General features: G+C 44.5%; 1 protein-coding gene across 1 annotated transcript in view; it reads right to left on the reverse strand.

The window, feature by feature from the left end:
- MERTK (MER proto-oncogene, tyrosine kinase) overlaps positions 1-26,510 on the reverse strand; it is a 337,008-nt gene that overhangs the window by 225,605 nt on the left and 84,893 nt on the right. Inside the window, exon 6 of the mRNA XM_073545163.1 lies at positions 7,437-7,552. Coding sequence (XP_073401264.1) covers positions 7,437-7,552 — 116 coding nt within the window. The remainder of the gene's footprint in view (positions 1-7,436; positions 7,553-26,510) is intronic.

The raw sequence follows: 26,510 nt of genomic DNA on the forward strand, positions 1-26,510 counted from the left end.
TAAAGCTCCCCATACACATTAAACTAACATCTTTCAAAGACGATATTTATAGCACGACTGAAAAAGCAGAGGTTCACTTTAACCCCTTAACGACCACCGATACGCCTTTTAGAGCGACCAGTCTGGAAATTCTCCGGGGTCTCTGCTACCAGGAGTAGCCGAGACCCCAGAGAACATGATTTAGGTTGGTTTTTACCATTGTTGTGATCGTCGTTATTCAGTGAATAATGGCAACCATAAACAAAAGTCTAATTTCCCATTTAATTTCTCGCTCATCTGACGTGATTGCACATCAGAGGAGAGAGAAAAGGGGTCCCCGATCCCCACCCCAGTACCTCCGGTGTTCCTGGACCCTCTTGCATCCCCCACGAATGTCCCCGTGCCGACGGCGTCATCTTCCGGGAAGAAAATGGCTAGTGAATGCACAGTGCGCCCGCTGAGATCTGCCGGTCAGCACCCAGTAATAGTAGGAAACTTTTCCTATTGGTTCATTTTGATCACTGTGCTAGACCCTATCACAGTGATCGAAATAACAAAAATAGTAAATCAAACCCCCCCCCCCCCATTATCACCCCCTTAGTTAGGTAAAAATAATAAAGTTAAAAAAATTGTATTTATTTCCATTTTTCCATTTGGGTTAAGGTTAGCCTAGGGTTAGGGTTGGGGCTAAAGTTAGGGTTATGGTTGTGGTTATGGTTGGGATTAGGGTTAGGAGTGTGTTAGGGTTAGGATTCTGGTAAGGGTTATGGTTAGGGTTGGGATTAGGGTTAGGGGTGTGTTGGGGCTGGGTTGTGGTTAGGGTTATGGTTAGGGTTGAGGTTAGGTTTGTGGTTACAGTTATGGTTAGGGTTAGGGGTGTGTTGGTGTTAGGGTTGCGGTTAGGGTTGTTGTTAGGGTTGGGATTAGGGTTAGAGTTATGGTTAGGGCTGGGGTTAGGGTTGGAGTTAGAATTGGGGGTGTTCCACTGTTTAGGCACATCAGGGGGTCTCCAAATTCGACATGGCGCCGCCATTGATTCCAGCCAATTTTATGTTCAAAAAGGCAAAAGGTGCTCCCTCCCTTCTTAGCCCTTCCATGCGCCGAAACAGTGGCTTTCCCTCATATGGGTTATTGGCGTGCTCAGGAGAAATTGCAAAACAAATTTTGTGGTCCATTTTCTCCTGATACCCTTGTGAAAATAAAAAATAATTGGTTCCAAAGTAAACTTTTTGTGAAAAAAGAAAAATGTTCATGTTTTTCTTCCACATTGCTTTAGTTCTCATGAAGCACCTGAAGGGTTAATAAACTTCTTGAATGTGGTTTTGTGCAACTTGAGGGGTGCAGTTTTTTAGAATGGGGTCACTTTGGGGTATTTTCTGTTATATTGACCCCCCACCAAGCTCATTTCCAATGTGAGGTGGTCCCTAAAAAAATTTTTGTACATTTTGTTGTAAAAATGAGAAATCGCTGGTCAACCTTTAACGTCCTAACAAAAAAAGATTATGTTTCCAAAATTGTGCTGATGTAAAGTTGACATGTGGGAAGTGTTAAATAATGCCAGCAGGTCAATCTCACATACATGGAAAATCAGATATACATCTACCATATAATTATTGTGGATTTTAGCTGCCTATCACCAGCAACACATAAAATGTTATTTATTAACTATTTTGTGTGACACCACTCTCTGATTTAAGGGTCCAACAATTAAAAGTTTGAAAATTGCTAAATTTTCAACATTTTTGCCAAATTTCCGTTTTTTTTTCATAAATAAACGCAAGTCATAGCGAAGAAATTTTACCAGTAACATGAAGTACAATATGTCACAAAAAAAAAATCTCAGAATCAGTGGGATAAGTTTAATCGTTCCAGAGCTATAACTTCAAAAAGTGACAGTGGTCAGAATTGCAAAAAATTGGCTTGGTCATTAAGTAACAAATTAGCTCTGTCACAAAGGGGTTAACCATGGGTGTACATGTAGCTCAAAAGAACAGACTGTTTAGCAAATTGTCAGGGGGCATACATGGGGCAATTTACCTAAATTCAAAAGGTATGATTCTTTGGATGCCGTAAATGTTAGATTTTAAGTACTAATATGGTGCTACTAGCCGGACTTGGCCGCATGCCCATCAGCTTTATTACTCTGTCTAATCCTTTCCTTAGTAATTTTAACTTTCATTGTTAAAAAATAGAACAAAATGTCATGACCTGTAGTGGAATCCAAGAGTAGTTTTTTATTATGGAGTGGTTAAACTGAGATTGCTTGGAACCAGCCAAATACTGTAGGCATCGTAACAGTCAAAGCAGAGAGAAGAACTCCCACCGATTTCTGCAGACTTTGCCTACGTATAATCCATTTCTAAACATATAATAGCACCAATGGCCTCCTGAGCTATGTGACATGTGACAAGTAGGAAGCTGCAGTGGCGTCGGCCTGGTCTGCTGACATTCATTGCAGGAGTAGATCGACAGGAGCAATACCAAGGAGCGCGTAAGAGAAACAAGTATTTGGGGGAAAACATTGGTCCTGCCTAAGAAATAAAGCTTCAATTAGCAATATTTTAAATATTTTTTCAATATTTCACCTTCTTCCTGTGATATTCATTAACCTCCTATGCACTAAACTATTTTAAATAGGAGGAGCAGGCTGGGTTTTTAAAAAAAAAAAACTTTTTCCCAGTGCAGTATTTTTAAGAGCCATCATTTTCACTTTCTTTTCCACCATTGTAGTTATATTAGAGAGATTTTTTTTTTATCACTGGTTAAAAAAAAATAAAAGTTTATTTTATTTTGTGGGTTGATACAAATACAGCAATGCCAAATATGTGTTTTTTGTAACTTTAGTAATTTAGTGAAATATAAACATGTTTCATGGAAAAAAAAGTCATTTTTGTGTCAGTGCTTTCCCACACGTCCTTTTTTTTTTTTTTTTTGGTCTACATAGCCATATGAAGACTTGTTTTGTGTGGGTCTAGTTAAAGTTTTTTTTTCTTACCACTTTGGGTTAAATGTCATTTACTGATTAAAAATTGATGTAGAAATAATTTTTTTGTGACTTTTTTTTTTACAATCTGCATTTTTCAACGTAATAAATGCGAGGAAGGGCAGATAGATCAGGAGGAACAAAACTTTGTTCCCATTTAGAAAGTTATTGTGGTCACGGTCATGGGTTATTACAGTGATCACATGATCGAAGATCAACATTATTGGCCCCGATAGGTGCTGTGGTGCCCAAAGTTGCCCAACAACAAGCTTCAGGTCTGGACCGCACATAGCTGTGAACCAGTGCTAAAAACGGTCCGGAAGAAGTACCTTGCAATAAATATTATAAGGCTAGGGTCACATGATTGTATTTTCTCCATCCGAGGAAAAACATGTGATTATGCTAGTCAGACTGATCAGAGAAGGATCCGTTTTCTTGGATGTGGAGAAAAAATAATTTCTCCATTCTGTCTGTCCATGAAAATCAGATCGAAGTCAGACGTCATCCAAGTGTGGTCTTATTTTTTATGGACCCATAGTCTTGAATGGCCGAGTGTAATATGATTATTGAAGGCAAATCACGCATGCTGTGATTTTTTGGTTCAAGTACGATCTGATGTTTTGACGGATCTCAATCGGAGTGAAACCACGGTCGTCTGCACGAGCCCTAAGACAGCCAGTAACTCCTTCACAACATGTGCCGTACTATTACTGTGCATGTTAGGTCTCCCCCTTTGATGTGGACTCCGGCGGTAAGCCCACATCTTTACTGGTACATGTCAGCTGTTTTGAACAGCCAGCTGATATGTTCCCAGAACAGCTGCTGATGGAATTTCGATCCACCTGAGACCACTAACCCGTTAAATGCCGCTGTGAAACTCTGACAGCGGCATTTAACATGCGATTTCGGCAATGGCTACAGCAATCCGCCCATCACATGATCGTAGGTCACTGATGGGTTGGCATGACAACTAGAGGTATCCTGCAGACCTCTATGGTTGTGAATGCCGGATTCTTCATAGCAAGTGACTAATACTGCTACATACAGGTGATCTGATCATCGCCTTTATGTAGCAGAGCCGATCGGGTTATGTCAGCTTCTAGTCTCCCATGAAGACTATTGAAGCATGCCAAAAGTTAAAATAATGTTTTTAAAAATATCAAAAAAATACAAAAAATACAAAAGTTTAAATCACCCCTCTTTTGCCCTATTCAAAATAAAACCATAAAAAATATCAAACATGCACATATTTGGTATTGCCACGTTCAGAATCGCCCAATCGCAATTTACCCCATTGCTAAATGACGTTACGAGAAAAAAAGTCAAAATGCCAGAATTACGTTTTTTTTGGTCGCCACAACATTGCATTAAAATGCAATAACGGCCGATCAAAAGATTGTATCTAAAATAGAATCAATAAAAACGGCAGCTCAGCACACAAAAAATAAGCTCTCACTCAACTCGAGATCACGAATAATGAGATGTTATGGGTCTTGGAAAATGATGCAATTTATTTTTTTTTTAACAAACTTTGGATTTTTTTCACCACTGTAGCGCTGTCATTTAGTTAGAGGATTCTCGCTAGGCAGCGAACAAAACCAGATCATGCACGGATTTTCCATCAAAACATAGCAGTCCATGCGGTTCATTATGCAGCCTAAACCGTGACCAATAACATACAGTTCATTTCACCAGCATAGCGTCCATTACAGAGTTTCACTCTGGTAGCAATGTCCAGCATACACAGGCTCTTCAGCCTCATCATTATCTCACCCACGTCAGGGTTTCCTCATGGCTGTTGCTCCACGCTGCAGACATCCACTCTCTCCTCTGGGACTCTCAGACGCAGGCAGCCATTACACACAGCCACTCCACAGGCTGTTAGCCAGGAGGCAACTCTCCTCATGGGACCTTCCGCTCTGGAACAACCAGGTCCCTGCATTCACCCCTTGTGACTCACCCTGGCCACATTATATCGTTCATAGCCACGCCCACTGGGTCACATGACTCTGACCTCATCACAGGTCCTTCAGGCATTTTTATACTCTTTACAACAGTGCTTTAAACACACCCCCTGGGTGGGTTTGTAGGTAACCAGGCCCCACCAAATCTCTAGTTACCTGGAGAATATCATTGCTGATCAATACGCATAAGTCTCCATCTCAAAGCCACCCACTTTGAGATACATAACGGCCACTCAACACTCTGCCACTCATCCCTTCCCCAGGGACCTCCACACAGCGCCCCCTAGCGGACACTGTGGTTACTACGCCACACCACTTAAATAAAAACGAACATGTTTGGTGTCTATGAACTCCTAATGACCTGGAGAATCATAATGGCAGGTCAGTGTTAGCATTTGGTGAACATGGTTAAAAAAAAAATACAAAAAACCGTTGTGGAATTGCACTTTTTTTTTGCAATTTCACAGCACTTGGAATCTTTTTTCCGTTTTTTTTAGTACATGATATGGTAAAATCAATGGCGTCGTTCAAAAGTACAACTTATCCTGCATAAAACAAGCCCTCACACGGCCATAATGACAGAAAAATAAAAAAAAGTTTTGGCTCTGGGGACAAGGGGAGCAAAAATCGGAAACAAGAAAACGAAAAAGGGCTCTGTCATGAAGGGGTTAAGAGAGGAAAACAATTTGCCGTTTCCCAGTTGAGTCTTGTGAAAGCATTTTTTTTTTTATTTTGGCCAGTATACTACATTGTGATGGGACTGAACATATACACAACTGAAAATGGGCTTCCTCATAGTAGAGAGATGCATTAATACTGCATGGTAATAAAAAGTGATTGTTATTCAAGGAGACCACAAGACAACATGAACATAATAACATTGCCTGTGGTTTAGCAGTGGGTTTAACCAAGCTGAGATTTCCTAGAAAATGAAATTAAAATATTGTAATCTAAGCAAGTCTACAAGACATTGTAATGATTGTGATAAAACACTCCGGAATCGCCTTTGCTGGGGTCAAAGGTCACGTGCATTCAGCATGAAACTCAGGCGCAGAGCTGGGATTCGTGTATAACTGACCCTGAGTCAGGTTTATTAACGGTGAAAGCAATGCAAAAGGAAATAAAACATAAAACAAATCCTTGCCTGTCCGGCACTAACTAAACAATGGACAACCTAACTACCAACTGGCGGGCTTCTCCCGTCCAGCCAAACCACAGTTGCAGTGGGCACTGCTTCCACTCACGTGTGTGTCTCTCACACAGACAGGCTCTCTGTGTTCCCAGGCTGAGACACTCACACAACCACCTTGCATCCTTATATATCCACCTCCCATTATCCATTAGTAAGCAGGTGCGATACTGACCAGACTAGGCCACATAGGAAAGGAATCTGGGCGAGATATACCTGCCCTCATCCACTATTCCCACATGATTCTCACATGATGTACTATTCTCAATATTGTTACAGTATGATAGGCGATGGCGATCACCGGGTCAGATCACGGTCCTCTTCAGTGCTTATAAATATTTTGCCTATGGACAGTCAGCTTTATTCCAGTTATTGGCTATTTTGGGTCAGGTTATACCAACGCCACTACCACAACTCATTAATCTGTGACATTGTACATTAGAGACTGAATGTGACATCATGACCGATAAATAAATGATGCGTCACGGCTTCAAGGATACATAATGTGACACTATAATCCCACAGAACAGAGAACACCCATCCTGTTACCGCAGTGAACGCAGGAAGCGACTTCTTTTATCCCTCTTCCTGAACTACAATGAAGCAAATGACGACTACAGTCAAACTTTTCATTTTCACATTAGGTATAAAACTAAAATTAACCCACAAAGGAATCCCAAATTATAGGATTCTGTGAATCAGATCAAATCGTTCGCAGCTTACATCAAAGCTGGGAGTTAATTCTGAATGTATCTGTATATACTGAGAAACAATCACGGCCTTCATAGTTAAATCACCATTTTTTACGCAGGATTTTACCTTGAAAACTATTTCTACAATTGCAACTAATTTCCTCTTAGCTTGTTATTTTCATTTCTGACTAATAGGAAGTCGCACAAAAACACAGCTGGTGTTAGCACCTGTTCTGACCGGTCAATCTCCCATGACTGGTTAGCGCTAAGTGTAAAAGTTCTGTACCCATATATGGATGGCAGAAAAAGTCTTAAGTTCTGAATGTGTAAGGGAAGTGATAAAACAATTAAAAGGGTTGTCATATAATTCCTTGCTAGGGGTCAAAATAAGAAAAATGTGCTTAAAATCTCACTCAGGACCTCATTCCTGCAAGCAAAGTTTGCTGAAAAACATCTAGCCCCTGTCCAACTCTGAAAATGGCAGGACACGTTTGCGCTGTATCATGTCACATGATGGGAAACAGCACTCCTGATTGGCAGTTCAGCTTTATTATAGGTGAATCTAACAACGATTAATCGAAACCAGACAGCTTGATTATGGCAAATATCTTGAACAATTTGCTATTTACCTGTATGCTGCAGAGGCTGATGGGGGAATAGCCATCAAAACCAAAGGTCCAGGAAAGCCAGATGCTATTTGATGACCTGCTCAAGGCCTTTACATTAAAAGGGGGCGAAGGAATCCCTGGAAGAAAGCATATGGAAACATTACATTTATGTAAGTTCTTCGAGAAGCTGTAGCATAGCTCAATAGTTTTTACGGTGCACCTGATAAGTACTCTTAATCAGTGTACTGAAGCACACGAGTGGACGAGCCAATAGACTTTCTATTGAGCTTATACATTATTCTCGACAGGTTCCAGATGGGCTGGACAATTATGCCCTTGGTTTGATTAAGCGTGGAGGGTCGCAGGACCTCCATTGATCAAAAGTGCGCTGCCTAACAAGGACACAAAGAAGCAAAAACTGACCCGCACTTCCCAAAAGAATAAACCAAATGTGAGCAGCTGCAAACTGTTATGACTACTGTACATACATACTTGGTATTATGTGGCCCACAACATTTAATAAGTTATGAAAACATAAAAGCACAACTCCAGGGTTTTTTATTTTAACATCTGATAGGGATCAGTAATGCATGTTCCCTGTGTAGTAACATATCTGTCAGTCACCTTCTTGTACTGTTTCCAGCGCCTCACCAGTCCTCTTCTGCACCACGTGACCCGGAGTTGTAACCTGCTGGATCAGTCCAGTGTTTGCTGTGCTTAATTGGAAGTCATTTCTCAATGTAAAACCATGAGATTCAGTACGAGGCTCTCATCATCTTACGTCAAGAAAGAAAGTGACTGTTAGAAGTGACTTCCGGCCAGTAAGAGCAGCAGTCACAGGGTGGTGAGTGGCGCTGGAAACAGAATCATACAATGTTAGAGCTGAAAGGGATCTCCAGGGTCATCGTGTCCAACCCCCTGCTCAATGCAGGATTTACTAAACCATCTCAGACAGATGTCTGTCCAGCCTCTGTTTGAAGACTTTCACTGAAGGAGAACTCACCACCTGTTGTGGCAGCCTCTTCCACTGACTGATCACCCTCACTGTCAAAAATGATTTTCTAATATCTAATCTGTATCTCCTTTCTTTCAGTTTCATTCCATTGCTTCTCGTGTTTCCATGTGCAAATGAGAATAAGGATGATCCCTCTACACTGTGACATCCCTTAAGATATTTGCAGACAGGTATTAAGTCTTCTCTTAGTCTTCTTTTTTAAAAGCTAAACATTCCCAGATCCTTTAATCGTTCCTCGTAGGACATACTTTGTAGTCTGCTCACCATCCAGGTAGCTCTTCTCTGAACTTGCTCCAGTTTGTTCATGTCTATTTTAAAATGTGGTGCCCAGAACTGGACACAGTAGTCCAGATGAGGCCTGACCAAGGAGGAGTAGAGGGGGATAATTACTTCACGTGATCTAGACTGTATGCTTCTCTTCACTAGCGAGATCGCTGATTTTGTGACGTGATGGGGATCAGCGACCGCCCCCCCCCCCGCCGGGTATCGCTGATCGTGCACTATCGTCCTGGGCAATTTTTCGATTGTTGCTCTCCCGCTGGCCAGTGCGCATCGCTGCGTGTGGCAGAGGGAGCCAACGATCAGCGAGGCTCCCAGCGCTCTAAGCAGGCGCTGGGAGCTGGTATCTAAGGTAAATATCTGGTTACTAAGCGGCGCGCTTCACTTAGTTACCCGATGTGTACCTTAGAAACCTGCCTGCTCGCAGCTCCCGGCGCGAGCACGCAGGTTTCTAAGGTACACATCTGGTAACTAAGGGACGAGCGCCGCTTAGTAACCTGATATTTACCTTAGATATGAGCGTCCTCGCTGGTGCTGATCGCTGGTGAAGCTGCCTGTTTGGCAGCTCACCAGCGATCATGTAGCGATGCACCAGCGATCCTGAAAAGCTCGTATCGTTGTCGGGATCGCTGGTGCATCTTTAAGTGTAACTGTACCCTAAATACATCCTCGAACTGTGTTTACCCTTTTAAAAGACAGCTAATGGTAAGTATTTTATCATACACAGGGGGAACATACCTTACTGATACCTATCCGGTGGTGAAATAAAATCAAAATCTGGAGATTTCATCCCCTCATGACCAGGATAGGTTTTTTGGGTTTTTTTTTAGCTATACAGTACTCTTTCAGGGCACCATCTTTGAATTTTACATTAAAAGTAAGGAAAAGCTAACAAATTCTGAATTTGTCTCCTGTATATGTTTTCTGAATTACTGCATATTGTAATTATATAGTTACATAGCCTTGACCTTAATTCTCTGCAAATTACTTATTTACAAAAATCTAACTGCTAATCCTCTTTGGCATTTTCTGCTCTGGGTTCAATGCCAATGCACTCTTGTGCTGAAGGCTACCAATGCAGTAGATCATTGGATGATTTGCACCAAGCATTATTTTGTCACAATGTTTGAAATGACTCTCACAAAGATTGTATTGTGTAAAGTGAAATATGTGGTGAATTTGAGATGAACCCTCCATGCACGGCCACAATATTACAATAAGTTTTGAAAGGCTTCTAAATGAATGAATTAATGTTTATATGCCAGTACAACCATCTGTGTATTATCGGGATTGTCCCTTCAAAATGTTTGTTTTTTCCCATAGCATTGGTCTAAAAGGTGGAATGGAACAGTTACTTACTTTCTCCAAGTTCAGAATTGCCAATACCCCAATGCTCATGTCTTTGTTCATAGGCTGCAGTGGTGGTGTCACATCTACAATGCTCTTAACTAGAGAAGCCAATCATTGGGCTCTGCAGCTTATCCTATCTACTTCGGCAGAGCAGCTGAGCCCAGTGATTGGCTGCAGCATTAAGAATGTGGTATATATGACGTCACCACTGCAACCTAAGCATAAAGATCGGAGCAGCGAGAGAGAGGCAGTGGAGGACCAGGGTGGATGAGTTTTTTTTTAATTTATTTTATACTTCTGCAACTTTATGGTATAATAACACTTTATATTGGACAGCCCCTTTAATTATTACAGGTTGACATGCAGTTGTTAAGTGAAACCTATCCACAGCGGCCAAAATAGTCAGAAATATGTTGAGTTCCTCAAAGAAGTAAAAGGACAAAAGACTTGTGACATGTTTGTAGAGGGATCTTAACATTCACTGTTTTAGGCCCTGTGACGCAGTGACCTCTGTTACAGCTAGGGGGCGCTGTGTATGCGCTTCAGGAGGCACTTGGAGGCATAATTATGATGGTGAATCAGGGACTGGCATTATTGTAAATGGCTGGTATGTGTAGCAGAGGTTCTCTGCGCTGTAAGGCCAAAATGATATGGTTATGCTTGGACTTATAGTTCCACAAGTGTTTGTTGTGTACTACTTATAAGGGGGGCTTATAGGGTTAATCAGAGAGCTGGGCGGGAATTGACTAACCACACATGCACCCCCCATTCTTGGGGGTGGTTACAACCATATAATGTGACGGAGGTCTGGTCACATGGGCAGAGTGTTTGCACCTGAATGGTTCAGAGTGCTAGGTCCTGGAAGGTCTGTGTTAGAAGGTCCCGAGTGGGGATAAACTTCCTGAAGAGCACGCGGTGAGACCTTGGACCTGGTGACTGTAAATAGCACCCGGACAGGCCACATGTGTGTGCAGAGCCTGGGATAGCCCTACACTGAGAAAGATGCCGTCCTGTTGAGGACCTTGGACTGACGATGAGTCATCCTGTGGAGCAGGAGCTCCTGAGAGGTAACCCCGGGTAGGGGGAAAGAACTATGTGCAATGATAAAGGTCAGACACTGAACTGTGCGGTCACCCGGTGACTGGAGAGAGTCCAGCGTGACTAGTGAATGCTTTGTAAAGCCACACGTGATGAAGTAATGGACTATTTGTAAGCCAGTGATGTGCAACCTGGCTTACGGTGCGGTTTATGATGTTTAAATAAACCGTATTGCCACGTGGACCCGTCCTGTGTGACACGACCCGCAGGTCGGTAACTAAAATAACAAGACACGGCACATGTAACTGTCCTGTGTGACACAACCCGCAGGTCGGTAACTAAAACAACAAGACACGGGGGAAGGGGAAACAGTTACAACGGTGGGCCCTGCGATAGGGAACGGGGACATGGAGACCTCCTGAACTCCCCTGAGTCAGTGTCCCTCACACTCCTAACGTTCCCTATACAGGCTCCTCACCTGTCGCCGAGCCGGAACCTGTCACCCTAGCACACCCTACACCTATCCCTTGCTAGGGAGCTGGGTGGTGCAGGCACTGGCCCCACCGCTGTACTAATATGGGTCGCATCACACCCAGGGCTGTGGGGTACTTGGTACCGGGCCAGTGTCAGGGGGAATGTGTGTCACAGCAGTGGTGACCCGGTCCGTGGCCCTGGGCGCCCAACATCAATGGCGGCGATGTTAATGATGTAATAGTTTATTTGGATAGTTCGTGACGCCACCCGTGGTGTTTGGCAAGTAAGATGTTGAGCCAACGCTGCATGCAGATCCGCTGGGACTGATGGTGTGGTGCAGCAAAGATGGTGTAGCTCCCCACAGGTGGAGCTGTAGTCCCAGGGCAGTGTAGGTGCAATGGATGAGGAGAGGCGCAGAATGGTATAGATGCTGGTACCCAGGTGTAGCGGTGCTGGAATAACTGGAGGACACCAGAGTATGCGGTTCCAAAGCTTTACTCACTGTTTGCAGTTCACACAAATGCCTGCCTCCACACTGTGCTCTTCAGGTCAGGGCCCCAGCCAACCTCCAGGCAGGATAGGATTCTCCCCTCCACACTCCGCCAATATGTACCTTACTGAACGACTCCTCCAATGCACCTTTAGGAGCGAAGCACTCCAGTACTTAGTTACCCTGGAATGCCTCTCTCTAGGTGTTCCTAGTCTTTACTTGTATGACAGACAGCTGTAGCCTGCTTCGGGGACTCCTCTCTGCGTCCCGGCTCACTATCCAGTTGCTGTTGTGTCCCAAGTCTATGATGGGAGTAAGGCGTAGTGGCTCACTACTCCTCCGGTGTCTGTTGCCGGACATAAAGATCCAATCAACCTCGGGGACTGGGCCCTGGCCTTTGTGCTCTGGACTGGAAGGGTTCTCTCTTTCTCAACCTGCTTCCCACCGTCCTTCTATTCTCCTTCGTTCCGATCTGTTCTATCTCTCTTATGGAATCTGTAGTCTCCAGTCTACGTCTCCTTCCTTCTGTTCCTTTCCCGTGCCAGCTGGCTCAGGTCACTGAGGCAGCTGCAGCACTCCTTCCTCCATCCCTCTTCCAGGGATCCTCACTCCTGTCTGAGTGACTTCCTGTCTCTCTCACCCTCTGTCAGACTGACCTGACCTGAAATCCTACACCTTCCCTCTCTTTTATATCTAACTCCACCCGCCTCCCCAGCACCTCCCGGGTTACGAAGCCAGGGACCACAAAAGGCATCCTATGACTTTTCCAGCATAATGCATGGATGGGTCCCTGCTGAACTATCCTGTGTGTGGGGTGCAGGTGTTGGAATGTGAAAGGGAGTTCCCACCCTACCTGGATGGTGGGGTACCACACCTTAGGAGAAAGTGCAGTACCTCTGTGGTGACTGAAGCCTCAGGGGCGCCACAAATACACACCAGGGAAAAATACAAACAGGGATAACACCACTTAGCTTAGCTCTGTTGCTATTGCTCCCAGCAACAGAGTCCACCACCAGAATGCAGCTTTCCTCCAGAATAGCTGCTACTTCTCCAAGCTTTGTCAGAGCTGCAAGGAACACCTCTCTGTAATTCCTTCCTTCACCAGACTTTACACCAGAGCTCCCCTGAGCTGCTCTCTGTAGTTCCTTCCTTCACCAGTCTTGGTTGGAAATGAGCACTATCACCAACAGTGATTGCAACCACCTGACACTCTTTTATAGGTAAGAGCCAGCAATCACACCTGCTTCATAATCACGTGCACTAAACTAAAGTAACCAGAGTGCAGTGACCCTAACGGCCACCGGGGGCAAAACTAGAACTGAAACCACACAGTGCAATGACCCTAATGGCCACCGGGGGCAAAAACTAACTTTAAGCACACAGCTTAAGGAAAAAAAAAAGGTTACTTGTGCATTTATCTGTCATAATCCAACCTGGATCATGACACGTATGGACTGTTTTGTGTGGAAAACCATGCCTGACTACATTAATCCGCTGCCAAGCGAGTGTTCCCCAACACACACAGTAGGCGCTACGTTACAGCCCCTTAATGAATACTGTTAGAAGTGCCCTACCAACTAACCAGGGGCCTGAACAAGTCCTGCTTAGCAACAGAGAATACAATTATTTAGTGATAATGCCAGATTCTTAGTACATGGAAACCAGCAGTCAGTCGTGACTTCTAGGCAGTGGGTGATTCAACTCAACACCCAATATTTACACAAATTATTAAGAAATAAATATTCTAACTTCATGGTTTTAGATGGAGGACATATAAACTTCTCTATAAGCAAATAAGTCATAAACTAGTTTCATGAAGGAATCACTTGCCATAATTCCAAATTCTACACCAAAAATTTCAAAAACTTTTTCGTCTCAAATAACATTTGAATGTATTGCCTTTTGACATACAAGAAAAAGGAACCAAACTTTTCATGAACCTTAACATCCGATTACACAATATTTCGCTGATGCATGGCGCACATATTGCCAGTGCCTGTGAGATAAATTCCCAATCATGTAGGCTTCAAAACTTAAATCCTTCAACAGTGTTTGCTATCAAAATGCATATATAGGGTTTGCTTTGGTAACGTGCATTTTGCCAAATGGCACCTTAAGGAGATGTCCATGCAGGACCTGCACTGAGCAATAAACATTTGTTTTGGTTTTTCAAGGAACCTGTGTCAAAACCTGTGTCGTTTTGCTGCAGGCTTTTCTGCCGATTTGCCGTGCAAACACAAAAGGGTGAATTCAACAATAAAAATCCACAACATAACCTGAAACACTAGATCAATATCCAGTGAAATAGAACTCTGATCACATTGCAGTTCCTCTAAGGTTATGTGTCATATTCATCAAAGCTTTTACGACAGTAATCTGGATTTTAAAAAAAACTTGAAAAACTGGCATCATTTTGGTGCAACTCTTCATGAATCAGAGTGTTTGACTCCAGCACCCTTCCTCATCAAGGCTGGTCATGATGAATCGGGTCCTATGTGCACAGAAAGTTTTTTGAGGAGTTTAAAACAACGAGTTTTCTTTTGGAAATTGAATCAGAAAACACTCCTTCTGGGGGAGGTTTTGAGGTTACTTTCATTTCTGAAAAATTTGCCGAACAAATTCAGAAGGTTTTTTTAAAATTGTTTAGACAAGTTTTTTTTATTTACCCCTTTACCCCCAAGGGTGGTTTGCACGTTCATGACCGGGCCAATTTTTACAATTCTGACCACTTTATGAGGTAATAACTCTGAAACGCTTCCATGGATCCCACTGATTCTGACAATGTTTTCTCGTGATATATTGTACTTCATGTTAGTGGTAAAATTTAATTCAAATAACTTGCGTTTATTTGTGAAAAAATGGAAATTTGGCGAAAATTTTTAAAATTTCGCAATTTTCCAACTTTGAATTTTTATGCCCTTAAATCACAGAGATATGGCACACAAAAAACTTAATAAGTAACATTTCCCACATGTTTACTTTACATCAGCACAATTTTGGAACCAAAATTTTTTTTGTTAGGCAGTTATAAGGGTTAAAAGTTGATCAGAGATTTCTCATTTTTACAACACCATTTTATTTTTACGGACCACATCACATTTGAAGTCACTTTGAGGGGTCTATATGATAGAAAATAATCAAAAGTGACACCATTCTAAAAACTGCACCCCTCAAGATTCTCAAATCCACATTCAAGAAGTTTATTAACCCTTCAGGTGCTTCACAGGACTTTTTTGAATGTTTAAAAAAAAAATGAACATTTAACATTTTTTCACAAAAAAATTACTTCAGGTCCAATTTTTTTTATTTTACCAAGGGTAACAGGAGAAACTGGACTGCAAAAGTTATTGTGCAATTTCTCCTGAGTATGCTGATACCTGATATGTGGGGGGAACCACTGTTTCGGCGCATGGCAGAACTCAGAAGGGAAGGAGCGCTGTTTGACATTTTCAATGCAAAATTGGCTGGAATTCAGATCGGACGCCATGTCACATTTGGAGAAACCCTAATGTGCCTAAACAGTGGAAACCCACCACAAGTGACCCCATTGTGGAAATTAGACCCCCCAGGGAACTTATCTAGATATGTGGTGAGAACTTTGAACCCACAAGGGCTTCACAGAAGTTTATAACGTACAGCCGTACAATTAAAAATCACATTTTTTCCACAAAAATGATCTTTTCAACCTCAATTTTTATTTTTCCAAGGGTAACAGGACCCCAAAAGTTATTGTGTAATTTGTCCTGAGTACGCTGATACCCCATATGTGGGGGAAACCACTATTTGAGCGCATGGCAGAGCTTGGAAGGAAAGCAGCGCCATTTGACTTTTATGGCTGTAATTGAGATCGGACGCCATGTCGCGTTTGGAAAGCCCCTGATGTGTGTTATGCCGCGCTCACAAGGAGGCGGGGCTTCGGCCCCGACGTCACTCCCTCCGGTACGGCGGTCCCTCAGGGGTCCCCGTCGGGTGCGCACGCGCAACTCTCGTCCCCGGGTCTCCTCCTCCATGCCACGTTTGCGCTTGCGCGCTCCTGTCAGTGCTGTATAGGGCTCGGTCCTCTCTATGGTATTGGAGGACCTGACCCGGAACCACTAGTGGTCATGTGCTTTCTGGCTAGGTCCTGACCCGGAACCAGTAGTAGTCATGTGCTATATCAGACGACCTCCCCCTAGGGGAGGTGCCTGATTATTGTTGTGCTTCCTGGCTGGGTCAGCTGTGTCCCAGCCTGGCTGTGCGCTGTTCTCAGGTCCTCTGCTCTGTCTGCTATTCTGTGGTGCTCCTAGCACTTGCTCTGAACCCTTGTTTCTTCATGCTCCGCCGTGCCTCCTGGCATTCACTCTATTCCTGTGTTCTGTTACTTGCTACACGCCTTATGTGCCCACTCCCTGTATAGGGGGTGGTCCTCACTAGGCTAGCTCGCCCTGGGAGGGTTGGTGCCGCGACCCAGAGGGTCCACTCCAGGAGTCGCTAACACTCTAACAGTATAATCAGGCCATGGACTCCGCTGGTACTGCGGCTTCCGTCCAAAAGGAGCTGACGTTCCTCCGGGAAAACCAGATTAGGATTATGGCATTTCTCAAGTCCATGGAGTCCGGTTTATCTGCCTCTCAGTCCTCTGAGCCTGGGAATGCTGCCCAGTTGGCTAGTCTCCAGCAGGAACTTGCGCAGCAACGCGACTCCCAGGCTCAGATTCTCAACTATATAGCGTCGGTAGATAATCGGCTCCTTTCCATACAATCTGCCCAGGCCATGCTTCCACACTCACTTCCGCGCCTATGCAAGCCACCCCGGTATAGTGGTGACCCTGTGTTGTGTCGCGGATTCTTGAACCAGTGTCGTTTGCATTTTGAGTTTTTGCCGCAGCATTACCCCACTGATCGTGCTAAAATAGCATTTATTGTTTCTCACTTAGAGGGTAAGGCGCTTGCGTGGGTGAATCCCCTTTGGGAGCGTAATGACCCGCTCGTCGCTCAGCTTTCCATCTTTTTGGACACTTTCCGTAAGGTGTTCGATGAGCCGGGTCGCCTTGCTTCCACCACCGAGTCCCTCTTTAATCTTCGTCAAGGTTCTCTATCGGTTGGACAATACGCGATATGTTTTCGCACTTTGTCCTCTGAGCTAGGTTGGAATAATGATGCCCTCGTAGGGGCCTTTTGGCGTGGTCTGTCCGGTCGGATCAAAGACGAACTGGCGGGCCGAGATACCCCTACCAATTTGGAGGATCTTATCTCTCTCGCGACACGCATTGATTTGCGCTTCCAGGAGCGCACCCGCGAGTCAGCCAGAGAGAGAGGGTCCTCTCGCCTCTCTTCGTCCACTCGCAGTTTTTCTCATCCGTCACCCGAGTTATCTGCGGCAGATCCGGTACCTGAGCCTATGCAGGTGGATCGCCTCCAGATAGCTCAACGGCGTCGTGTGAAAAGGCAGGCACAAGGGCTCTGTTTCTATTGTGGGGATGCCTCCCACTTTCTACGCTCATGTCCCAAGAGACCGGGGAAGTCTCTCCGCCTGGGACTGTTAAGTGAGGTCTCCCCAAGTGTATGTGATTCCTCTCTACCCCTGACCGTGCCTGTCTCCCTGAATTTTGGTTTCGAGACTTTTACTGTGAAAGCTATTGTGGACTCTGGCGCAGTGGGTAACTTTATTAGTCTCGAGGCAGTTAAGAAGTTTCGCATCCCTGTCAGATCCCTGGAGTCTCCTAGGTCAGTAGTTCCGGTCGACGATAAGCCCTTGCAGGACACCGTTAACCAGGTCACTGAGGAAGTTGAGTTGCAGATTGGCACATGTCATCGGGAGCGGATCTCCTTCTACGTATTGCCGACTTCGCCTCATACCCTTCTTCTTGGACTTCCTTGGTTACGTATTCATGGGCCGACCCTGGACTGGCAATCTGGTGATATACTCCGTTGGGGACCGTCCTGTCAAAAGAGTTGCCTGCTGTTCATTCATCCGAAGAACCCTGCTTGCTCGTCTTCGACGGTTATAGGTCCGCCGTCCACCATCCCGTCTGTGACTTGTGACATTGTCGAGAAGGAGGCTGAGAGTCAGTCTCCACATCCGTCAAGCATTCCGTCTGTGACTTGTGACATTGTCGAGAAGGAGGCTGAGAGTCAGTCTCCACATCATTCAAGCAACCGGTCTGTGACTTGTGACATTATCAACAGGGGGGCTGAGAGTCAGTCTCCACCTCCGTCAAGTGACCGTCCCAAGGTAATTACCGTGGCTTCCGTCAAGTTGACGCCCCAGCGTCCAGGGGAGACCTTTGTGTCTAAAGGTAACCGTAAAGGTGTGTTATCCTGGGGACATTCTTCTCCGGCTGCCGGTCATGTTGGTGCCAAGAGGACACTCTCCCGTTTATCCCACGATTACTGGTGGCCGTCTATTGCTCAGGACGTCAAAGACTTCGTGGCTGCTTGCCCATCGTGTGCCAAGAAGAAACTTCCCAAGCAACCATCCTCCGACTGCTCGCCTCCTAAGGATGAATTGACTTCCAATGACTGCACCACCATTTCGGCCTCCAAGCATGTCTGTGTGCCTCTGCCGGTTCGACCTGTCTCGGGGATACCTGCCTCCGACTCTCTGTCCGTGGAGTTCTCCAGGGTATGGCAGGAGACCGAATTTTCTCGTATTGAGACTCTGGATCTCATTGGTCCTCATGCAGTTAGGAAGTGTCTGGATCCCGCTCCTAGTGTCAAGGTGCTATTTTCCAGTTCTAGAGAGAGGGGGCTTAAAGGAGGGGGTACTGTTATGCCGCGCTCACAAGGAGGCGGGGCTTCGGCCCCGACGTCACTCCCTCCGGTACGGCGGTCCCTCAGGGGTCCCCGTCGGGTGCGCACGCGCAACTCTCGTCCCCGGGTCTCCTCCTCCATGCCACGTTTGCGCTTGCGCGCTCCTGTCAGTGCTGTATAGGGCTCGGTCCTCTCTATGGTATTGGAGGACCTGACCCGGAACCACTAGTGGTCATGTGCTTTCTGGCTAGGTCCTGACCCGGAACCAGTAGTAGTCATGTGCTATATCAGACGAGCTCCCCCTAGGGGAGGTGCCTGATTATTGTTGTGCTTCCTGGCTGGGTCAGCTGTGTCCCAGCCTGGCTGTGCGCTGTTCTCAGGTCCTCTGCTCTGTCTGCTATTCTGTGGTGCTCCTAGCACTTGCTCTGAACCCTTGTTTCTTCATGCTCCGCCGTGCCTCCTGGCATTCACTCTATTCCTGTGTTCTGTTACTTGCTACACGCCTTATGTGCCCACGTGTACCCGTCTAGCACTACCCTGTACTCAGCACACTCCCGTGTACTCTCCTGTGTTCCCTAGTATCCTGCACCCTCCAGTCACACAGTCTCGTATCTCCTGTGAGCCGGCCGCCTGGTGCCAGCAGTCGTGGTATCGTATCCCCTGGGGCTTGCTCCTGACACTCCCTGTATAGGGGGTGGTCCTCACTAGGCTAGCTCGCCCTGGGAGGGTTGGTGCCGCGACCCAGAGGGTCCACTCCAGGAGTCGCTAACACTCTAACAATGTGCCTTAACAGTGGAAACCCCTCACAAATGACACCATTTTGGAAACAAGATCCCCCAAGGAACTTATCTAGATGTGTAGTGAGCACTTTGAACCCACAAGAGCGTCACAGAAATTTATAACGCCCGGGCGAGAAAATAAAAAAATCATATTTTTTCCACAAACATCATCTTTTAGTCCCCAATTTTTTTATTTTCCCAAGGGTAACAGGAGAAATTGGAACCCAAAAGTTGTTGTCCAATTTGTCCTGAGTACGCTGATACCCCATATGTGGGAGAAAACTACTGTATGGGCACACGTCGGGGCTCGGAAGGGAAGTAGTGTCGTTTTGAAATGCAGACTTTGATGGAATGGTCTGCGGGTGTCATGTCGCGTTTGGAGAGCCTCCGATGTGCTTAAACTGTTGAAACTCTCCATAAGTGACCCCATTTTGGAAACAAGACCCCCCACGGAACTTATCTAGATGTGTGGTGAGCACTTTGAAACCCCAAGTGCTTCACAGAAGTTTATAACGCCCGGGCATGAAAATAAAAAAATCATATTTCTTTTCCACAAAAATGATATTTTTGCCCCCAATTTTTTATTTTATATAGGGTAACAGGAGAAATTGGACCCCACAAGTTGTTTTGCAATTTGTACTGAGTAGGCTGATATCCCATATGTGGGGATAAAACACTGTTTGGGCGCATGGCAGAGCTTGGAAGGGAAGGAGCACCGTTTTGACTTTTTCAACGCAGAATTGGCTGGAATTGAGATCAGACGCCATGTTGCGTTTGGAGAGCACCTGATGTGCCCAAACAGTGGAAACCCCCCAATTCTAACTCCAACCCTAACCCCAACACACCCCTAACCCTATTCTCAACTCTAACCCTAGCCCTAACCCTAGCCCTAACGGGAAAATGGAAATAAATACATTTTTTAAATTTTATTATTTTTCCCTAACTAAGGGGGTGATAATGGGGGGTTTGATTTACTATTTAAGGCGGGTTTTTATGTTTGGCAGCTGTCGCACGCTAAAAGATGCTTTTTATTGTAAAAATAGTTTTTGCATCACCACATTTTGAAAGCTATAATTTTTCCATATTTTGACCAACTGAGTCATGTGAGGTCTTACTTTTTGCAGGACGAGTTGACGTTTTTATTGGTACCAATTTCAGGCATGTGACATTTTTTGATCGCTTTTTAGTCTGATTTTTGGGACGCAGAATGAACAAAAACCAGCATTTCAAGAATTTCTTTTGGGTGGTGCGTTTACACCGTTCCGCGTGCGATAAAATTGATAAAGTGGTTTTATTCTTCAGGTCAGTACGGTTTCAGCGATACCTCATTTATGTCATTTTTTTATGTTTTGGCGCATTTATTCAATGAAAACAATTTGATATAAAAAATAATTATTTTAGCATCGCTTTATTCTGCGAGCTATAACTTTTTAATTTTTTCACTGATGATGCTGTATTGTGGCTCATTTTTTGTGGGACAAGATGACGTTTTCAGCAGCACCATGTATATCTATATTTGTCTTTTTGATCGCGCGTTATTGCACTTTTTGTTCGGCGGTATGATAATAAAGCATTATTTTTTGCTTTGTTTTTTATTTTTATTTTTTAAGGGGTTCGCTAAAGGGGTTAACTAATGGGACAGTTTTATAGGGTGGGTCGTTACAGACGCGGCGATACCAAATATGTGTACTTTTATTGTTTTGTTTGTCTTTATTTCTAAAAAATGAATTTATTAGGTAATTTTTTTTAAAATTTATTTAGCTTTTTTTATAAATTATTTTGACACTTTTTTTTTTTTTTTTTTTAACTTTATTATACTGTCCCAGGGGGTCATAACTGTCATGTGACAGATCGCTGATCTGTCACATCACAGATCGCTGTGACAGTGCCAGGTGTCAGCTGTGATAATCAGCTGACACCTGGCCGCGATCAGCGGCGCTCCTCCCGTGAGCGCCGCAGATCGCTATGACGTACTATCCCGTCCATGGGCATAGTGGCCCGGGCCTCATGGACGGGATAGTACGTCAAATGTCAGGAAGGGGTTAAAGCTGTGTTTGGTGTCATGTACTTTCTTTTATTCCACTGGATTTTTAATAACCTGAAGCGTAAAAATAAATGATCAAAACTTAACATATCAACAGTAAAGCTGCTGATTTTTCTGCACCAAAAACTAGAGAGTTGGGAGAATATACACTATACACAAAACATACGTTTTAACCGCATATCTGATACAGGTTTTTTCATTTTTTTTAATGGGTTAAAACACTGAAAAAAACATTTAAAGTGAACCTGTCTGCAGTTTTGGCTGATATACTGTAAGATGCGGAAACTGACTTTCAGGGCTTATCTACAGCATTCTATAATGCTGTAGGTAAGCCCCGGTCTAACCTGAAAGATAAGAAAAATAAGTTTTATTATACTCACATGCAGGGCGGTCCGGTCCGAGGGGTGTCACAGGTCCGGGTCCGGCACCTCCCATCTTCTTGCGATGCCGCCCTCCTGTTACTTCTTCGTTCCCCGGCATCGCGCTCCTGCACAGTCGTACTTCACACTGCCATCAACAGGGCAGATAAGTGCGCCTGCGCAGGAGCGCGATGACAGGGAGCGATGATGCAAGCAGGAGGGCGGCATCGCAAGATGGGAGGAGCCACACCCGGACCTGCAACACCCATCGGATCGGACCGGACTGGAATCGCCCCCCCCCGGTGAGTATTATAGAAGTAATTTTTCTTCTCTTGCAGGTCAGACCGGGGGCTTATCTACAGCATTATAGAATACTGTAGATAAGCCCTGAAAGGAATTTGCCAAATCTTACAGGTGAAAGGTTCCCTTTAAAGAATTGACATTCAGCGGTTTTAAGAAAACACTAACTGCTCATCGAAAAACGCATAGAAAAAAAATCACTGTGAATGAGATTTTAGAAATCTCATGTATTTTGCTGCTACTATAAAATGCAATTTTCCCGTTATGTGCCAGAACGTGTGGGGAAGTCATAGATGGTGTCACGCCCCCGGGTCCATCGTCACCACTTCTGGTGTCGCAGCCGCTCCGAGGGTCCCGTCGGGTGCATACGCGCTCTTCTCAACTCTGTCTCTAGTCCTGTCTATATCAGGCTACCTCTTCCTATGGGTGGTGCCTGATTATTGTTGTGCTTCCTAGCTTGGTCTGCTTTGTCCTTGCCTGGCTGTGCGCTATATTCGGGGCCTCTGCCTTGTGCTCCGTTGAGCCTCCTGGCACATGCTCTATCCCTGTACTCTGCCTTGTGCTCCGTTGTGCCTCCTGGCACATGCTCTGTCTCTGTACTCTGCCTTGTGCTCTGTTGTGCCTCCTGGCACATGCTCTATCCCTGTACTCTGACTTGTGCTCTGTTGTGCCTCCTGGCACATGCTCTATCTCTGTACTCTGCCTTGTGCTCTGTTGTGCCTCCTGGCCCACACTCTGTTCCTGCACTGTGTTCTGCCGTGGACCTAGGCACACGCTCTGCTCTATGCTCTGTTGTGCCTCCTGGCATACCTTCTGCCTAGCCTTGCACTCTAGCGTGCTTCCCTGCACGCACCCTCTCTAACTCTGTACTCAGGCATGCTTCTGTGCACGCGCCCTGCTTTGCTCGATCCAGGGTGTGCTACTCTGTGCACGCCATACGTGCCCTCGTGTATCCGCCTTGCACTCTCCTGTATCTAGTGCATTCCCATGTATACTCCCAGTACCGTCCTGTACCCTGCGTGTCCCTGTGTTTACGTTTTGCACGTTCCTGCATACACACTCACTCGTGTCTCCTGTGAGCCGGCCACCTGGTGCCAGCAGACGTGGTACCTTACCCCCTTGAGCTTGCACTCCCTGTATGGGGGGTGGTCCTTACTAGGTCAGCTCGCTCTGGGAGGGTTGGTGTCACGACCAGAGGGTCCACTCCAGGAGTCGTCACAGGTTGGGGTCTATATTTCCACAAGATTTCTGACTTCTTCTAGGTAAAACATCAAGCCTTAGGTTCAGCAGAGAAACAGTGATCTCCGGAGAAGTATAGGGTTTTCCATTACACGTTCTTTTCATTTCTTTACACAATCTGAAAATAAAGCTGGTGAGTCTCATAGTCGGTCTCATCACGTCACTCCATTTTGATGTCCTCTACGGTTTTATGGTAATTCTAAAACTTAATGCACTTGGTATGTAACAGGTGTATACTGTATTATTCCTTGCCAAGTAAAAACATATAAATGTCATGTGAGGCGATTTATTTGGCTGCTGGTATTCCTTATTTTTCCACTGCACGGTTTATTATCATCCTATAAAACATATGGCCTATTTCCAAGACTGTAGAGTAAACCAAGGGAAAATCAGCAGGGCTAAACAAGGAGTACATTAATGAGTCTATCAAAAGGCAGCTAGAAATTCAACAACAACACCATTGTCCATAGACGGCTGGGCTAACAGACATGCTGCTCTCCAATCAGAGATGCAATCTGATACAGAAGAAACAGCAGCCATTGACATCAAAATGTAATCTGCACACCTAAAAGGAATCTGTCATCAGGTTGTTGCCAACTAATCTGACAACAGCATAATGTAGAGACAGTGACCCTGATTCCAGTGATGTGTCACTTACTGGGCTGTCTGCTGAAGTTTTGATAAAATCCCTGTTTTATCAGCAAGAGATCATTAAAGGATCGGTAAATCTACTGCCATGTAGTCTTCCATATTCATGATCTTGGTGTAACCCTGCCCTAAATGACTGGAATCAGGGTCTCTGCTCCTACATTATGCTGCTCCCAGATGGACTAGCAAAAAACTGGTGATAGATTCTGTTTAAAGGACTTACTATATTATTTGGGATAAACAGTAATTCCAGCACTACTTTACAATCTTCTTTTATTTATACTTAATAAAAACATAAAGTCACAAATGCATTGAGATAGAGTGATGTTCATCTGGGCATTTCGTACAATATAGCCGCATAATATAATGCTCCTACATCAGCATATTTAAAACTCATTAAAATACACCCCCCTCAATTGCTGAAAAAGAATGAATCAAGTTAACCCCCTGTCTCTCACATAGCTATCTGCTACCCAAATGATCTGCTCAATATCAATAAACATGTAACAAATCAATTTTATAAATTATTCCCTGTGGTATTCTACATACAAGACATAAAATCCAAAAAGCTTTTAGATATAATACCTGTCAATTTCCAAATATTCAAATTTATATGGCAGGGTAAACGTCCCTAGGATTGTCTCGCATCTCAATACCCGACACTGCTGCCGGCACTCGGACCAGAGAGTTCAGCTGCATAGAAATATATGCAGCCGCACACTCCGGTCCCGAGTGCTGGCGGAATGCCGGGTATTGAAACGCGAGACTCGTGTGAGTTTCTCACAACTGTGATCCCGGCCTATGGGTGAGAGATCTGTCTCTGCCAAAATTAAGCCTTTTATTTTAAAGCTGATCAAATAGCACAATTGTCACCTATCTCTGCGTCATCAGGTTCACCGAGGAGGGTTTGCCTTGAATTTAGCTTTATAACATTGTACACTTTAAAAGGTCTCATGAGCTACAGGGCCATTACCAGAGGATCTATGAAAGGGTTCCCCATATACCATCCACTCTTACACATCTGTGCTCAGCTTCATCTGCATTACAGTTTAGACACAAAAAGTATAGTTTAACTACGACACCTCTGTCCCCCACCTGAGCTCTCAAACTAGCACCGTAACTCCTGGGGGTGGCGCATGCACAGTAAGGTCCTGATGATGTTTGAGAGCCGGACTATTGACCTGAGCATTCACTGCCCCCGGGAATATAGATACAGGTGCTTCTCACAAAATTAGAATATCATCAAAAAGTTAGTTTATTTCAGTTCTTCAATACAAAAAGTGAAACTCATATATTATATAGAAAAATATTCAGAATTGAGAGTCCTCAGTAGTTGATACCTTTTATTGGCTAACTGAAAAGATGGTAACACATTGCAAGCTTTCGAGACTTACTCAGGTCTCTTCATCAGGCATTGACTAGTACAAAATCTGAAGAGTCACATATTTATGCACATAAAGGACTCTCAATTCTGAATATTTTTCTATCTACTGGCTAACACGGTACAAAGATATACGTATATCTTTCCTATATTATATAGAGTCATTCCCTCTGCCGACAAGCATTTTGGAGATGGAAATTTCATTCTCCAGCAGGACTTGGCTTCTGTCCACACTGCCAAAAGTACCAATACCTGGTTTACAAACAACAGTATCACTGTGCTTGATTGGCCAGCAAACTCACCTGACCTTAACCCCATAGAGAATCTATGGGATATTGTCAAGTGGAAGATGAGACACCAGACCCAACAATGCAGACGAGCTGAAGGCTGCTATCAAATCAATCTGGGCTTCCATAACACCTCAGCAGTGCCACAGGCTGATCGCCTCCATGCCACACCACATTGATGCGGTAATTGATGCCAAAAGAGCCCCAACCAAGAATTGAGTGCATTTACTGAACATACATTTCAGTAGGCCAACATTTTGAATTTTAAAATCATTTTTCAAGCTGGTGTTATAAAGTATTCTAATCTACTGAGATAATGACTTTTGGGTTTTCATTGGCTGTAAGCTATAATCATCAACATTAACAGAAATAAACACTTGAAATAGATCACTCTGTTTGTAATGACTCTATATAATATATGAGTTTCACTTTTTGTATTGAAGAACTGAAATAAATTAACTTTTTGATGATATTCTAATTTTGGGAGAAGCACCTGTATTGGCGTGAGAGCTCAGGTAGGGGAGTAGGTCACAGTGAAGAATGACCTGTCAGTTAGTGACAGGAAGCTTGCAGCAGGGGAGGAAACCTTGAGAAACATGGAGAGCTGTAAAGGCCCCGTCACACTAAGCGATATCGCTAGCAATATCGCTGTAACGTCACTGGTTTTGTGACACAGCAGCG

This window comes from Dendrobates tinctorius, unplaced genomic scaffold (assembly GCF_039654945.1).
Source record: "Dendrobates tinctorius isolate UK_male_01 unplaced genomic scaffold, ASM3965494v1 ptg000140l, whole genome shotgun sequence".
NCBI classification, from domain to species: domain Eukaryota; kingdom Metazoa; phylum Chordata; class Amphibia; order Anura; family Dendrobatidae; genus Dendrobates; species Dendrobates tinctorius.